The 18710-nt window shown below is 34.9% G+C and overlaps 1 protein-coding gene across 1 annotated transcript in view; it reads right to left on the reverse strand.

Moving 5' to 3' along the window:
• The window catches only part of LOC118184156 (CUE domain-containing protein 2-B), an 80800-nt gene that overhangs the window by 31032 nt on the left and 31058 nt on the right, over positions 1 to 18710 (reverse strand). Inside the window, exons 5-7 of the mRNA XM_035353804.2 lie at positions 15720 to 15907; positions 10519 to 10778; positions 5715 to 5775 (exon numbers count right to left, since the gene is read on the reverse strand). Of these exons, the coding sequence (XP_035209695.1) occupies positions 5715 to 5775; positions 10519 to 10778; positions 15720 to 15907 (509 nt within the window). The remainder of the gene's footprint in view (positions 1 to 5714; positions 5776 to 10518; positions 10779 to 15719; positions 15908 to 18710) is intronic.

An 18710-nucleotide genomic window follows, 5' to 3' on the forward strand; every position in this document is an offset into this window, starting at 1 on the left:
AATATCTATAAAGCATAAGCTGTTTAAATACTCTATAGAGCATTATTAAACAATGCGTTGATACTTCAGAAATTTCATGGATTTAGGCTTAGTAGCAAAAAAGCCCCCCCCCTGGAGAGACGCTCACGAAAGACACTGCTGGCCTCCGCGATAAGCGCGCGTTTTCGCTACCTGGCTCGAAGGGGTTAAGCAATATTATAATAGTAGATGGTAGATCAACCATCTACTACGCAGCATAAAAGTAAAATACCCCTAATGCTTTTGGGAACAACAAATTAGTTATTTTTAATTCAAACAGCACTAAATGGCCTATGAATATCATTTACAAAAAATATTTTTAGCAATTTCTGTTAAATATTTCCCCGTCAACACATTTAATACTTTGCAATACAGTTGGCTTAAGTTTGAAATCATCGCCAAGCATAATGTCAGCATGAAAAGTTACAAAGCTTTTTAGTATTCAGTTACTGGTACATTTACATAAAAAATGTTTTGGATATCAACATGATTGGAACTCCGTCATTCTTTTCTGGCAGAACTGCTCCCACATTATAGGTTTCATGGACGTCAGTCTTCTCCTTAATGACCTCCGAGTGCCATCCACGTTAATTTTTCTTTTCCGTCCTCTGCATGCTGGCCTCTTGGAGTAGTAGTCGTCGGGTTGCTGTCTTTTTCGTTTTTCCCCTGGACGGCTGGTCTTGGCATCCTCCGGTCTGGAGTCATGTTTGAATTTCTTCTGTTGGTGTTGGTCTTTTCGTTCCTCCTGCTGTCTTTTTATTTTCGGGAACGGCGGCCTTGTTTGCACCTGACTCTCTGGCGCTGGGAGCGTTCTCCTTGATGTATAATTTCTACTGCAATACGTTGTAAGTGGTGTTTTCCTCTTTACCAAGGTTTCTTTACGCGGCGGCTTTGCTTTCTTGTTTTTCTTAAATGCTGGAATCTGAAAGTTTTTGTTTCTTCTTTTCGGTACCGTCGCATGGGTTGTAGAAGGGATAGGTTTCCCTTCAGTTCTCTGCTTCTTGGGTGGTGGAACGGGTGACGTTACTTCTGGACCTTCTACTTCTTGTACGCTTGAGTCCTGCAAGAAACTTTTAAGGATTTCAAAATCATTTTGATGATTATAGTATTTTTTCACCTGGTCGGGACTTGCTTTACAAATTTCCCCTCTCTCGTTCTTAAGGTATAATACGACTCCTTTGATTTCCTGAATTACATAGGGGCTTTTAAATTTTGGAGCTAACTTTGCAGTAAAATTGTCTAGGGCACTTGATAAAGAAAATTTCCGCTTCAGCACTTTATCCCCAACTTTAAAATCTGCTTCACGGCGTTTTCTATCATAATATACTTTTTGCCTATTTCTTGCCATATCCGGGCTTTTAATCGCCTGGTCAATAAGCGTTTGCACGTCTTTCTGTTTAAATTCTTGCTCTCTTTGTTGCACAAAGAATAATTTATCTAAAGGCGTAATTAACTTTCGGCCTAAAAATAATTCTGCTGGGGTTTTTCCCGTAGTATCGTGATTTGCCGTTCTTAAAGCATAAGCTAACTCATTTATGTAGCCATCCCAGCGCTTGTGATGTGTGCTAACGTAACTGCGAATTATTTTTACGTTTTCATTAACTCTTTCTGCAATGTTTGCCTGTGGTCTATACGAAACCATTTTGATATGGCGTATGCTAAGTCCATCTTATTAACCTGGGCATTAGGTTTTTCCCCGAGTAAAGTCTACCAACAGCTGCATGATCCGAAAAGACTGCTACTAGCACTTTGCCGAAATAAACTCGAAATTTGTGTACAGCCATTAATACGGCTAATGTTTCTCTCTCTGTAGCTGTATAATTCCTTTGTGTATGATTCAACGTTTTACTAAAAAATGCCAAAGTATGGCTATTTTGCATAAGAACCGCACCCACAGCATAGTCCGACGCATCTGCTGCAATTTTCAGGTTTTCGTCCCCCTCCAGGAATTTCAAAACAGGGGCATTGATGAGCGCTTCTTTTAATCTTTCAAATGCGGTATTTGCTTCCACTGTCGACATGAATTTACTTTTCTTTCTTTTAATTACTAACAGGGGTTCAACAATATTAGCGAAATCTTTTATAAATGCTCGATAATAAAAACATAACCCAAGGAAAGAAGAAAGTTTCTTGGCGGTGTTGGGAGGTGGGAAATTCTTGATTGCTTTTATTTTTGAATCTTGAGTTTCTATACCCTTTTGCGAAATTTTATAACCCAGATATTTAAGTTCTTTAGTTGCGAACTTGCATTTTGAGGCGTTAATTGTAAGACCGGCCTCTTTTAATAATTTAAAAACATCTTCTAGATCTTTAATATGTTGTTCCAACGTACTACTCGTTATAATTATATCATCTAGATAGATTAAAGTCAATTTTCCTAGGACAGGCCTTAGAACAATGTCCATAGCTCTCTGGAATGTTGATGGGGCCCCACACAACCCAAAGGGCATGCGTAAAAATGCATAAGTGCCCGATTTTGTTATAAACGCGGTTTTATGTATGTCTTCGGGTCCATAGCTATTTGATAGTAGCCAAACGTTAAGTCCAAAGTAGTCATGTATCTTGTAGATTTAATCTTTCTAATAATTTCCTCTATAACCGGCAAAGGGTAAACTGGGAATTTAGTAATACTATTCAGTTTTCTGTAATCGATAGCAAACCTCCAAGCCCTTTTATCCGAAGGAGGAAACTCGTTCTTTTTCCTACATAGTACGACTGGACTCGCGTACTCACTATTTACGGGTGTTATTATTTTGTTCTTTAACATTTCCTGAATATGTTCTTCTATAATTAGGTCTTTCTGTTTATCATAGTGATAAGGATTAGTCCTACAAGGTTTGTCGGCAGTTAACTGTATCTGATGCGTAACAATTTGACAGCTACCAGGCCTTTCTGAAAACAAGTTTGAAAAAGTACTCACCACTTGCTGGATGGCTTGACTTTCATGGTCATTCAAATGGCTAAGGTCCACTTGCGTTTGTTCCACTGGTTCCACCACCCTCTGGTCTATCTCCAGCACAATAGAACTGTCCTGAAAATTCAATTTGGCCCTCGCGGCCCTTAAAAACTCCATACCTAAAATAAGTGGATTTTGCAAATTCTTCACTACAAAAATTAATACTTTGAGGCTTTCATCTTTTACCTGTATGTTTAATGATAATTTCCCGATGCATTGGCAGGTTTTTCCTTGCGCCGCTATAATTTCTGTGTTTTTGTTTTTAAATAATCGTAACCTATAAAAATTCTTCTTGAAAAATGTATCACTCATAAAATTACCTTCTGCTCCTGTATCGATGAGGGCTTCTACTGGTACATCGCCAACCAGGACTTGTATAATTGGTAGATGTGAGTTCTTTACGATGACCGTATTTAAGTGTCTTTTTGAGGGTTTTTTTAAAACTTCCGGGGTCTGGACCCTCCCTTTCACAGGCCCCTCTACTCGTTTAAATCTTTCCTTTCAACTTCTGCCTTCTGGGTACGCGGATGTTTGTTTTCAAATTTCCTTTTTGGGCCTTGACCTTCGAGGTTCGATGAGTTAGCTTGATAGCTCTTTCCCCCATAAGAGCGATTTGCATTTCTGGTCTGCTCATTTGAAGATTGTCTTCGGATACTTTGAGAATACGATGCCCCTCTAGCTTTTTCCGCTATTCTGCGATTTTGAAACTTGACCGCCAATTCGAAGAGCTCCTTGCAATGTGCTTGGGTTTCGAATTTCGAAGTAGTCTTGAACAGCAGGTAACAATCTTGGTAAGATTATTTCAATAATCTCCGCGACGGGTTTCTTCCCATACAGCATATCCGTCAGTTTAATTTTTCGCAGAATAAAGTCCGTTAATTCTTCTATATCCCATTGATAGAAACTATATAGTTCGGCTTTTAGCCTTGCTCGATCTTTCACTATGGGGAAGGCCTTTAATAAAGATTTTCTGAAATTTTCAAATGTATATGTCTGACCTCCAAATTCCCCTAATAAAAATTTGCCTATATTCTTCCACCATAGCGCGGCCTGTCCTCTTAGTGCAGATGTGGCGATGGCAACTTTTTGTCTTTCAGGCACAGGGTAGAGCTGAAAGTGATTGTCGAGGCTTTCTAGAAATATCGCCACCGAATTTTTTCCGTCGAAATTGACGTTTGGCTCGATTGATGCTCTCAACGTCTGGACCAGGTATCCAAATCCTTCCAATTGGCTTGCCATTTCTTGTTGTTGTCCAGTAAGTTCCATCCAATTTTCGGCCATTTCAGTTCGACAAGTGTTCGGGCGCCAATGTAAAGTTGCGCGCCTCCATCCTGCACGCAACAAAGTGGTGACTGCTGAAACTGGAAATTAGACAGAGTCTTGAGAAGGGTTTAAGTCCCTTTTTATTCAACTTTAGAAATTACAAATGCGTGCGTGCTCTTGACGCTCACAAACTACGCCGACCCGGCGGTAAAATAAAAATATGAAACTAAAAGGAGATAATAACAAGAGACTAACTATGAGGCTCTCTAAACGTAACTAATCTCACTGCGTTCTAAAGTACCGCTGATAATTCAGCAAGCTCTGAATATTACGTTGAGAGATTAACAAACTGCCGAGGCAAGCACACAAGCCGAAACGCGTGGTTCTTCAATTTCTAACTAGCCACCTCCACACTCGTGAAGCAAGAAAGCACACATTTGAACTCGTTTCCTTTCTATTTAACTCAGAATACTTCCGCTGATAATTTGAATCCTTGCGCGTTCTACTAAAATTTACATACTCTGGCATTGGCAGTTACAGGGGAAAGTAAGGCTTGACAGGAAAGATAGTTTAAACTTAAAATAAATGTTAGTTAAAATAAATATAAACCCTACAAGGTTATTCTACAAATGCACAGATGCATACTAAGGTCAGCAAGCAACTTTGTCTTGACAGTTTTTCTTTTTGATCTAAGAATCCTCTTTAACACACTTATGGCTCTACACTAAGTATATGCTTAATTTATAATTGTCTCAAAAACTATGTTTTGCCATGTATATAGTATGTTGTTAAGATTTTAGACTCGGTACCTCTTAGTATTGCCAATAACTTTACAAATGAGTTTACAAGTGCACAAACTGGGCACCAACAACTTAATCTCTATGGAATAGAGAACAAATCACTGAGTTTCTTTCACAATGTTTAGAAACCACTATTGGAATTTGAAATTTTACACAACTTTGAGAAAGCATTAAAATAATTGTACAAAAATGTCTGACTGTTTTTAGAGTTAACTGCAGTCAAGAGAAAATTATTTTTTAAATGTGAAATTTTTCTTATTTTATTCATGTTTAATACTTGCTTTTATACAGAAAGAACTTGACTTCTGATAGTCACTTAAACTGCGCAACATAACAAACATTAAACTTAATAATGTATTATAATCAGGACTTCAATTTCTATACTTGATGACCAATAGTTTATGTTAATTACCCTTTTCTGCAGCAAACATCTTATTATGAAATTTATATCACTCACAGAGTTAAAAATCCAAAGATTTCATATAGCTTAAGTGACTGCTACTTTTGCTCAAAATTTATTACCCTCAGTTTTATAAATATCTTTGCGTCAATTAGAATGTGAAAATAATATTTTTTAACGAAAATTTTTTTATGCGAAATAAACTTAAGATTTTTTCTGAAAAAAAAAAAAAAAAAAAAAAAAGACACACAGACATGAATACAAGGAAAAAACTTACAGTTTTTGGAGCTACAGGTTTATGTTCTCTTATATCATCATCTTGATCAATATAAGCATACCTAAAATGAATTGATATTTATAATGCTATGCAATTCTACATAACAACTACACATAAATTTCATAATTACTTCTCCAGCCGACACACCACATGAGCATGCACCAATATGGTAAGCATAAAAAGTTGCATTAAGATATGAAATTTCAAATAGACAAATTGCATCAAAATTTAAATGATCTATTACAAACTAGATTTTACAAAAGTTTTGTCAGGGAAAATATTAACATAATGATGAATCAAAGTGTACACGTACTTAAAATGTAATTAAAACAAAGTAAATTCCAGGCTCATATGCTTACTACATTTAAACATGCTGTAAGTTAAAAGCTTTTGTCAGTGGCCTGTCTACTTTGCCAGTTGAAACTGGAATAAATGTCTCAATCAAGCTCTTTTACTGTTGTTTCCTGCAGAGTTTCTTGGCATATGTATTGTTGTGTGCGTACGGGTTCATTATGAATTGAATGCACAAGTCTGATGAAAAATGAACAAAATTTATTATTATCACAACAAATAAAACAAAATGTGTAAATTTTCTCAGATATTCATACAATATCACAATATCTCACAGCAGTTAACTTTTAACTACTCAAACGTTCAACAGAACTTAATTCAAAACAGCTAGGGGAAGCTAACCTGCCAATTCACTATAGCCAACAAGAGCAGCTTTCTAAATAAACTCTTAAAATAACTAACTAACTGAATTGAGATGTTTTCCTCCTTTTTATAAGCTTTTTTAATCACACACAAGATTGTTTTATCAATTTCTCGAAAGCCAAAAGAAATATTTATTTATTTAATGTTAAATGCACATGCTCTTGTATTTTTAATTTTCCGGCTTAGCTTTCTTTTAATATTCGTCACGCATTGCACTGCACGGGGAATAAAACAATTTTATTTATAATTCTACTAACATTAGCTATTTAAATACCAAACCCGTAGCACTGCCCCCTTCCCAAGGACTGTACATTCCGGGCAGTACAATCCCTGGACAGGAAGACAAACTTACAACTAAGGCATAAATGCAGTAATAAACACTGCATTACAATAACAAACAACATAAACAATAAATGCAATAACTAACTTAAACAAATCAAATACTAAATACAAATCAAATGAAATACACATTTAGAAACAAAAAGAACCATGGTCTTATACTATTTACAATTATATACAGTATGTACTATGGCCATAGTAATGAGCTAACCTGTCATAATGAACGACTTTAGGTTTAGAGTTTGATGAGTTACGGATCCAAACCACGATATCATTCAGCTTGTTTAGGACTGTGTACGGTCCATCCCAAGCTGACTGCAATTTCGGACAAAGTCCTTTCCGTTGAGTCAGATTCCATAACCACACCTTGTCTCCTTCATGGAATTGATGTTCAGTAGCTCTTGTGTCGTATCGGTCTTCATTCTCTCTGTCGCCAAGTTGACTCGCTCTTGTGCAAAGTTGCGCATCACTTCAAACCGGGCCTGGAGATCTTGAATATATTCTTCAGGTGATGAAGGAGCATCTGGAGGGTGATCAAACAGGAGATCACAAGGCAGATGAAGGTCACGACCAAAGAGCATCTGTGATGGGGAATAGCTGGTAGTCCCATGGACAGCACTGCAGTAAGCCAGTAAAAACGGTAATTTCTTGTTCCAGTCCTGTTGGTTTCTGGAAACCACTAATGAGAGGTTATTAAGGATGGTTCAATTGAACCTCTCTACCATGTCATCTGACTGGAGATGTACTGGTGTCATTTGGGTTTGTCAATGTCGAGTAGTTTGCATATTTCTTTGATTACTGCTGAGGTAAAATTTCTTCCCTGATCGGAATGTAACTGAAGAAGCACTCCGAACCTAGAAATCCAATGCTGTATCATCACCTCAGCTACTGTGACAGCCTCTTGATCAGGAATAGGATATGCTTCAGGCTACTTGGTGAAGTAATTAATGACAACGAACATGTATTTGTTGCCATCAGCAGTTCACGGCAGAGGTCCCAAGATGTCAAAGGTGATACGTTCAAAAGGTGCACCTACCGTGGCAGCTTGCCTCGGCTGCGTTTCCTTGGTCCTTTCCGGCTTGCACAGGCATCACAAGATTGGCACTACTTTTGCACGTCATCCTTTGCATTTTTCCAGTAAAAGCGCTCACGAACTCTCTGCAAGGTCTTCATTATTCCAAAGTGAGCTCCTGTAGGGCTGTTATGTAGTTCTTTAAGGACATCAGGAATCTGGGTTCTTGGAAGTATCAGTTGCCATCGGAAAGTCTTCCCATCATCCGATTTGGATTTCTGGTATGAGAGGTTATTAAGGATGGTTCGATTGAACCTCTCTACCATGTCATCTGACTGGGGATGTTGATGATAAAAGACGCCTTTTCGAATGTGAAGTGAATCCCAGAGTGCCCAGTATTGTTTTGTTGTAGGACTATAGATAGAAATGTCCTGATAGGTAGGTTTTCTGTTTGATGACTTCATTAAATCAATTATGGGTTTAATGTCACGGTCTTCCTGCTGGTCTTTCCTGACTTCATCACCACTCCACGGGTCTCGATGAGCCAATGTTGATGTCGTAATTTGTCATGCGACCGGACTGAGCAGCTCATATTTCACTTCGACCCTGGAACAATATCAGTAGCTTTCTGTGTAAGGTCTTCTAGACAGGGTGTCGGCGTTTCTGTATGATTATCCCTTCCGATGAGGTATAGTGATGTTATATTCCTGCAGTTGACTCTCAGGATTCTTGAAATTTGAAAGCCAGGCCAATGATGCATGATCTGTGCAGAGCAGGAATTTTCTGCCGTATAGACAATGATGGAAATGTTCCATGGCTTTGACTATGGCGAGCAACTCTTTCCGGGTGACACAGTAATTCCTCTCCGGTTTAGACAGGTACTTGCTCCAGTAAGCCACTACACGTTCTTGGGCATCTATTTCTTGGGACAAAACAGCACCGAAACTTTCATTGCTTGCGTCTGTGTCGACAATAAATGGTTTTTCGCGCTGAGGATATGCCAGGATTGAAGCAGATGTTAAAGCTTCCTTTAGGTTGTTAAATGCATCATCGCATTCTTTTGCCCACAAGAACTCTCTGTCAGCTTGTGAAGGGGTCTTGCAATGGAAGAAAAGTCCTTCACAAATCTCCTATAGTATGTGCAAAGTCCTAGGAAGCTTCTTAGCTGATGAACATTTTTAGGACGTTTCCAGGATTTAACATCTGACACCTTTCCAGGATACATGCACACACCTTCTGCAGAGATGACATGTCCCAAGTAAGTCACTTCCTGTCTGAATAATTTGCATTTGTGGGACTCAACTTTAGATTGGCTTTGTTCAGTTTTTGAAGCACCTTTCTAAGATTTTCTAGATGTTCTTCAAAAGTCTTTCCGATGATGATGATATCATCCAGGTACATCAGACAGGCCTCGTAGGAAAGACCTTTCAAAACAGGCTCCATTAGGCGCTCGAATGTAGCCAGCGCATTGCAGAGTCCATATGGCATTACCTTGAACTGCCAAAGTCCTTGTTCCATAGTAAATGCCATCTTTTCTCGGTCATCAGGATGTACTTCTACCTGTCAACCTTTTAATAATCTTTTACTATTCGTCACGCACTGCACTATACGAGGATAAAACAAGTTTATTTATAATTCTACTATCATTAGCTATTTAAATACCGAATCCGTAACAGTATGCTAGGGTATCAAAATCCAGATGTATGGCAGATTAAAGGGAAAGTCTCTTTTGGAAAAGATTTTGTGGTACTTTCTAATGCTTCTCCAGTTTTACAGCTGGACTATCCAAATTCAATAACTGAATAGCACAAAACTAAAATCATCAACAAACATCAGCACAAAATCACATTAAAGTGCATTTCTCACTAGATTACCATGCTGTAGAGTGTCATACATATATAATTTGTGCAGCTTTATGATGGGGTATGTTATCTCAGTTGATAATATAATGCCCAAAACCTCACAGACATTACAAATGCTATCAGTATGAAAGTAGTAGATTTCTGCATTATGCACTTAATGAATTTCAAAGCTGCATGTCTTTTTTTTTTTCACAATGGTTTATTGCTTTTGCAGAATAATTTATTGTTTACCAACTCTTTATTTCAAGTTAAATATGTATTGAGTTTAAATTTTTGATAATTTATGAACATGTCATCAAAATCTCAATAATTTAGTTAGAAGTACATTAAACCATCCTAGGAAGTTGCTAAAACTGTAAATAGAAACCTATTACACTTTAAAATGATAAATCAAAATTAAAGACAATCAATTTCTATTTTGAAATTTTTTAAATTTATTTAAAGTAGATACACCAATCACATTAAAATTTTATAATACATTACTGATTTGCATATTTTTATGTTCCAGTCCGACTTCTTGAGGAGTCAGACAGGAAAATTATGTCAGACTGGAACTGTAACATCAAAACATGAGTACATACATATATATATATATATATCAAGTTACACATAAAAATATATAAAAAAAGTAAAAAGTAAAAGCTTCTTTCTGAAGTGTTAAATGAACGAATTTTCTTGAGCAGATATGAGGCACCAAAGTGTAAAACAGAACAGTAATAAGGAAATTATGAAAAAGTTTAATGATACAGCAACACAAAATTTTAAGACAGAACAATAATAAGGAAATTATGAAAAAGCTTAATGATACAGCAACACAAAATTGTAGATGATCCAAAATCCTTTTTATTGGCTACTAAGATACAGCAGACACATTTACCTTTTTAATATCTGCTCTCTGAGTTTCTTATCTTCTACAACTTTCTCTTTAGGACCATATACTGTGTGCTGTACTATACTCTTGGTTACTATAGACTCACTCATTTGCTGACCACTCTCTTCTTTCTGTAATATCAGTTGCACAGCTTTTTCACAATCTCCATCTGCCATGCACAGAAACTGTTTTGCTTCCAAAATATGAAGGTGAGGAAACATTTCAGTTAATGTTTCTAACTCAGTAGTCATACTAAACCCAATTACCTGAAATATTCACAAGAAACTGTTAATCATGTTTCTTAAGTAGAGGGGGAGGGGATGTACACAGAAATTATTAAAGTTGTAGCAAAATAATTATTTATTATACTCATATTTACACGGTACAGCTCTGTATTATTTAACACTACTTACCATTAAAATTATCTTCAGTTCATTGCCCCTTCTTTACTAGATAAACTAAAACTATAATGGGGAACTGCAGAGGAAAAAAAGTGATGTAAAATATGACAGTGAGTAATCATTTCCCTAGGCCCGGGGGGGGGGGGGAATTTCTTACTTTCAAGAAGGAATTGAGGTTAGCCTTTTCTTGATGTGTCAAATATTTACTTTTAGTTTATGAATATTAAAAAATACTTCTTTTCAAGTTTTGGAATTTATCAACATTTTCCATACTTTTCGTTCCTTAATTTAAAAAACAGATTAAAAATAATCTAAATTTAAATAAACGTATATGTATTTTTGGAGTTACAGAAAGGAAGGGGAGAATCATCATCTAGCAATGGTGAAAAGAATGCATGGGGCAAAAAAAGGTTCAAAACCGTTGGTTTAGTTCATGTTACAAATGGTACTGCTTAGACTTCAAATGCAGCTGGTTTATCACACTAGCAGTCTATGGCAGTGGTTTCAAACTCAAATTACATGTGGGCCAAATCCACGATCTGAAAACAGCTGAGGGTACAGAATTTTTTTAAAAACAAAATGAAAATTTTATTAATAAAATAAAAAATATTTAATTTTTTTTTATTTCGCTTACTAAATGATTACCAAAACATACATAAATAATAATGTAACATCATTAAGGGAGGAAAAAATTGAAATTTATATTTATTTTCGATCCGAAATCTGCAGTTCAATACCTGTAAGAAATTTTTAATGGTTACACTTTGTAATTCAAGCAGTTGCTAATAAACACATCTAAATATTAGATTTCTGGATTGGCATTTCCTTCAAATGATTCTAACCTATTTAATTAATAATTAAATATTTCATTCTAACTAAAAATAAACAAATTATGAAAACTTTCAAAGTTTTTACAGAAAATTTATTTTTGGGAATAATTTACTATTAATTCTAAAAAAATTTTCAGAGACAATTTACTTAAGAGAAAATTTGAGAATAAATAACAACAACCTAGTCTTTTTGGCTTACTTAATATACACATTTTTACAAAAAAATAAGGTTTCCTCCTCCATACCAACAACAGACTGCACGTAAGAGTAATATATAAGGGGAGAGTAATATATATCAAGGTTAGTTGAAATAGAAATTTCATATTTAAGGGTGCCCATGAATAACCTTCCTGAATACATAAACTTCAGTCCCTTGTCCCTCAACCACTGATGCTAAAATCATATGACCAGTTAACTCCCACAGCTGCAATTGCTAAATATCTCTCACTTACTTGATGCCAAAATTATTGCCCATTTTACCCAACAATTCATTAAATTATTAAGCTACAAAAATTCTGTCAATCATCTAATTGCAAATTCTACAGAACACCATAAATGAGGATATTTGCACTTTGACTGCATCAGGGGTGTTTGTGGGACCCCAAAAAATCCCCTGAAACTTTTATGGACTTACTACCGACATTTTGGAGTTTCGAGAAGGGGGGGAGAGAAATGAAAAATTACAATTATGAAGTATTGAATGACCTAATTATAAAAGTTCAATGAATTACTTTTTTTGAAAAATTAATAACCATAAATTTTCACACATATAAACTACTACATTTTATGTAAATATTTTAAATTACCTGAATTAATTCTTTTAAAAAAATTATCTAATTTCTGCTGCTTTTTTTTATTTTCTGATGTTTGTGGGATTGTCTTTCTTTTGTGGTGAACTTCATAATTGCAGGAAGGTTGACTTTTATTTTCCTCATTTACAGTTGAAGAAATTTCCTCGAGAACTGCACATGCAGAGGTAGAAGCAGTTTGCTTTTCTGCTAATGTAGAAGGTTTTTCAGAGACTTTTATAGGTGACTCATCTGAAATACATGTTTTTAAATCTTCTTGATATGTTTTCCAACTTCTGTTCATATTCAGTAAGAGATCATTGTGAATTGGATCAGTCATTGGATTTTTTGAGCCATATTTTTCACATGAGGTTTCTTTAGAAGCCATTAAATCACATTTAATAGTCTGCACTGCATCTAGGGAATCAATTTTAAGAGAGGTTCTATAGTCAGTGACAAGTGTATCCATTAAGTTGAATGCACTTTCCACTAATGGGCCATGGAAGCAGCTAAGGCAGGCTTTGACCAATTTAGCCAATGTAGGATACTTATAATCATTTGTGAAATCATCTTTTAAATTAAAAACTTTAGACCAATATTTATCAGTTGTACACTTGACCTGATTTCCACTTTCATCAGTTGTGTAGAGCATTTCTTTGGTGATATCAATATCACTCTCATATAACCTTATTTCAGCTTCTACTTTTGACTTTTCATTATCACTCAAAATATGGGACATAAAAGATGATAATTTTTCAAAAGCTAATATTGTACTGGTTTTACCTCTTAGCTCTGGATCTAATGCTGTAAAACTAATTAGATATGAATTTTTAAGGGGTAATTTCTGTTCCATATGCTGTGCTGTATTAGTATAAGCTTTCATCAGAGAAATTTGGAATTCTTTTGCTATTGGATGATTTTTTGATAATTTCTTCAGGAGCGTGGAAGCTTCTGCACCAGTAAATATTACTTTGCTAGGTAGATGGAACTTTGGATTTGTGACATCAACCTTTAATAAATCATTATAAGATGTGCACTCTATATTTTCTGGCTTCATAAAAAAAAGAGAAAAATTTTGCCATCAATTTATAAATACTGGAATGTATTAAATGAAGTATTGGTTTTTTTGTTTCAAATAATTTAATATATGTGTTGAACTCTGGTAATACTGCTGAATATAATGCCATATGCAATAAAGTTTTGTTTTGCATAATAAATAACCCATTTAGTATTCTTTTTTTCCGAGCTAAAGCATCCTTTGCGAGTTGTTGGGAATGCAAGCAAGAATACACCCCTTCAACAATTTTTTTCTGAGCTGCAGAAATATTTCTTTTATTGTATACAGTTTCATCATAAGAAAAATAATCCCCTTTATCAGTTTTATCCAAGTAGTGAAAATAAAATGCAATAAGAGCATCCCACAGATCTTTGATTCTTTCTAAAACACATAAAATGTACACCCACCTATGGTCTGGTCTCTTCAAGGGCTTAAGTTTTTTAATGGCAAGGGATTCACAGATTTTGAAAAAATTTTCTCTTTTACTGCAGCTTTTCATATCAAAATAGATGTCATCGAACAAATCTTCTAAGTATCTATCAAAACATGAAGCAAATTTTTTTGCACAGTTATTAGCTGTGTGACATGCGTCACCATCAATATCTAATAAGTGGGGTGCTTTGTTTGATCGTAGTCTGGTTTCAACACCCTTTTTTTTCCACACATGGTGTTACATGAGTCCATTAATACACTAATCAAGTTTGCCCATGGAATATTATTATCTTCAATAGTATTAACAACTGCTTTAAAAACAGCTTCTGAATTGCAAGATTCCATCTTTAGAGATGCAAAATGATGAACTACAACTTCATTTTGATTGTTGTCATAAAACTGCACCAATATTGCCAGTATACTTTCTTGAGCATTGCTAGTACTTTCATCCAAATTTAGAGAAAATGGAGTCTCCTTTAAAGTTTTAATGGTATTTTCCTTAATAGTTTTTGCGAGCCCATATTTCATCTTATAACATGCAGTAGTCCTGGACATTTCCAACGAGTTTAGTGCCGTCTGATCGTGGCTCAACTGTTTACAGAGTTCAATTAAATTGGGAGCTACATTGAAAGAATGAGAACTCTTGGCAATAAACGGAGTTATTAATACCTCTTGGCATGCTTTTCTTGTCACTATATCCAATGGCCGAGCATCAGTCTCCAGTAAGTCATCAGTATTTTTTGAATTAGCATAATTACTTAAAGTCATTGAATGTCTAATGCACTTTGAATATTTTATGTGCGTCACAGTTTTAGAATGATTTGTGAAAGCCTTGAATCCTTCCCCACCATACTTTAGCAGTGAGTTACAAAAAACACAATATGCTTGTCCAGCAACATTTATTTTCTTGCACCATGTGCCGATGGTATCCCCATTACCATCTCTCCATTCAATCCAATTCCAACTAAATGCATTCCGGACACCTTCTTCTAATTGTATAATATCACTATTTATATCGAGAAATTTCATAGTGAAATTCTCTTGCATACATAAATAAAAAAATATTTCAATAAACGAAATGAAAAATTTACACGTGCATCAATAAATGAAACGAAAATTTTACACAGCGTAGAAAAAAAAGTTGAGAAGCGATCAATGACAAATAGCTAATACGGCAAAAAATCCCCCTTTTCTACTTATTGGCGGCACGCCAGGAGAGATAAGACCTTTGAACCCAGAGTCATGTGATCGCACATCTGGTCGAATGAAGTCTCTCCCTTTTTTTTCTTCGCGCCTACTTGCCGAAAAGAATCCAGAAGAGAATGTCCGAGAACCGGGAGAATGAGTCATAACTCACAATAAGGAAAGAACAAAAAAGAAGTTCCCCCCCCTTTTCACGCATTATCACTGCCTTTGGAGAAAGAAAGGAAAAGTTTTCACCACACAGACTGACCTTGTGTTTTCTGCTTTCAAAGCAAACAAAATTACCCAGATCAAAATAAATAATTCATTATTATTCCTACTTCCTTTTGAACGACGATGCCCGGAAATTCCGGGCATCGAAGTTCAAAATCCTTGGAATTCTGGGCTTTCCCCCGAGCACAAACACCCCTGCTGCATATTTAAACACACATGTATAATTTTTAAGCTAGGTAAAATTTAAGAATTCAGTATGAAACTACAAAGGAAATGCACTCACATTTATACATTTTTCCTCATCTTCTGATTGACTTGAACAGCTACGAGAACTTTGGTATGATTTCCGCCGAGAATGAGAAGCTTGATGATTTTTTGGAACTATATCACAATTACTTTTAACTTCAGATACAGGGACTTCTTTTTCAAGAGATCTAAATAATACATCTTCAAGCACATAACTGCTTCTGTCTAAATTAAAATAAACAAAAATATTGAACATTATATATTATAAACTGTCCATTTATATCATATTTAAGAATATAAATAAAGTTGTAAGACCCGAAATAAACTACACACAAAGCGCCAAGACACCAAAGTCATAGGAATAGCAATTCAAAATGAAACAGCAGTTGTACACAAATCCAAAATACTGGAAGCCAGTTGCAGATGACTGCTCAGCAGCCTAAAAATTTGAAATTCATTCATTTCAGGATAATTGTTAATAAAATATAGCTGCAAGCCATCAGTTACCTGACTTTCAATCTAGCATGATAATTATTATTAAAATGATGGTAGGAAATTACAGAGGCTATGTAGAAGCCCTGCTTGCATTGGCCAACAATGTCAAGAGTTGAGTAAGCCATGAAGTCTACAGTACCATCAGAATCTGTAAAAATGGCATCTCTACTAACCAACAACAATGCCACATGAACAAATGACATGCAGAACTATTACTGGCAATTACAATTAATTATGATTACACAGATGGGATTCACTTTATGAAATCAAAGCAAATTCTGGTGAGAACCGAACAGAAAATATATCCAAAAAGAGCTGTTCATCAATACCTGGTTTTCTGGATTTGGTAAATGAAGATTATCTTATGGCTTAATGCTCACACACTGGCAAGGGAATGACAATAAAGATCTTTTCAGCTGGATGATAGAACAGTAACATTAAAAACATGGTTAAAAGAAAAAAATTGCATAAATTTAATTATCAACACATTATGCATAATCTTCTATTACTTCTGCCCACTTTGGGGGTAACTTTTCAATCCCTTCAAGGATTTCCCTCCTCCATTTACAATACTTTTTGTTTGGCAAACTGAATTTAGTGTCATTCAATATGCCAAAGAATTACACTAGTTTTGCTTTTGATGCTTTAACTGCTCACATAATCGAGAAGAAGGAAAATAAAAAGTAATACAACAGTAGAGAATTGTTATTTTAATGCACTGACTGATTCTTTCTCTGTGAAACATTGCTTATGTTGCAAATGCTTTAGAGAGATATAAAGCATGATTACATGACCTACATTGAAAGCTTTGTCTCTCTGAAGCAATCACTAACACATATGCAATATGGGGACATCCTTGCAGATCGCCAGCCCATTTCGTGGTTCTTGAGCATTCTGATGGTAAAGGAATAATACAACATGTAAATGCAAAATGCATCCTTAATTTAATAAGTCACCATGCAAAAATTTTTCAGGAGGATATAAAAGAATGCTTTCTGCTGAGTGAAACTTTTTCTGCTATGATTTATATTATGCACATTTACTCTAACCTTATTTTATTTTGGAGAATTATTTAGTACCTTAATTACTTCTACACATCTAACCTAAGAAAAACTGAAATTGAGAAAAGTGATTTAGTTCTTTCTGAACACTGGTTTAATAACTGTCGTATAGACGTATAGACGTCCCAAATGTCTTGGGACAGCTATCCCTGCAGAATGGTACAAGCAAATTGTTTACTCCACGATTAAAAGTTTGACCTTGCCTGAGGGCTAGAGAAGCATAATTCTGTAACCATTGTAAATAGGCATCTAGCCCATAACTTTTAGCCTTTTACTGCACATATACATATAATCTAAATTCCTAAATAAAATTCATAAATAAAGAAAATGCACTAAATTTAAGACTTATGTATAGATATATATGTAATATGTATAAAAATTTCATAGAAAGTCAGTCTTTCACACACACGCACCAAAAAAATAAATAAATAAATAAATAAATAAAAATAAAAAATAAATAAAAACCACTGCAAAACAGATCCAAATTTTTAAGCAACATAACATTTTTCTGTCATATGAAAGCTAATATATTATACAAATACATGAATTTTATATTTAAGAATACTTAAAATTAATTATGCATATATATGTATCGAGGAAAAGGAGACAACAGCAATAATAAAAAACCTGAAATTCAATAAGGGAATTTCAGAACAAAATATCATGTAGCCATGTTTTCAATATTTTTACAAATATAATTAAGAAAAATACATTGTTAAACATTAATATAAATACTTTCCAGGCTTTTCTGTACTGCTATATTCGATTTCTATTCACATATATGTGAGTTCTTTAGTTTAGAAATCACAATTCATATTCAAACAAAACACATTTAATGAAACATTAATAGATCTATAAGACCCTTCATCTATTAATACAGCATCTATAACATCTTACATCTATTAACATGACAACATCTATATCGTCTTACATATATTAACGAAACATCCATAACATCTTACAGCTCCTCTCATAAAACAAAGTGGCGAGAGTTCTATCAATTTCATTCGTACAGTCAACAGCTAAAATTTAGACAGCACGAGGAAAAATATTAAGCTATGGATTTAAAATCCCACATTCAGCCTTCCTGCTATGCGTCGACCTCAATGACATTATTCTACTCTTGACATCATAAATCATTGGTCATCTTACATCATTATTGTCTTCGGTAAAAGAACCATCATCATGAGTAAGCTGAAACCTAAAAAGAAGTACGAAAGGAGGGGAACACTGTGTGCTAAGGACAATAAGGAAACATCTTAAAAGTCCTTCATCTTTGCAACAATAACATCGTCAATAGTCCCTTCTATTTTTCAGAAATTTTCATCTAAAAATATCTTCAATCTTTAACATTTTCGAAAACTTCATTTCATCTTAAAAATAACATTAACTGAAATAAAAGTCATTATTAGATGAAAAATCACAGTTTGGTTATCAGTCGTATCACTCCACGTTTAAATGTCATAATCAGT

This window comes from Stegodyphus dumicola, chromosome X1 (genome assembly GCF_044657685.1).
Source record: "Stegodyphus dumicola isolate Sdum_Otavi_A_Nest chromosome X1, ASM4465768v1".
Classification (NCBI taxonomy): Eukaryota; Metazoa; Arthropoda; class Arachnida; order Araneae; family Eresidae; genus Stegodyphus; species Stegodyphus dumicola.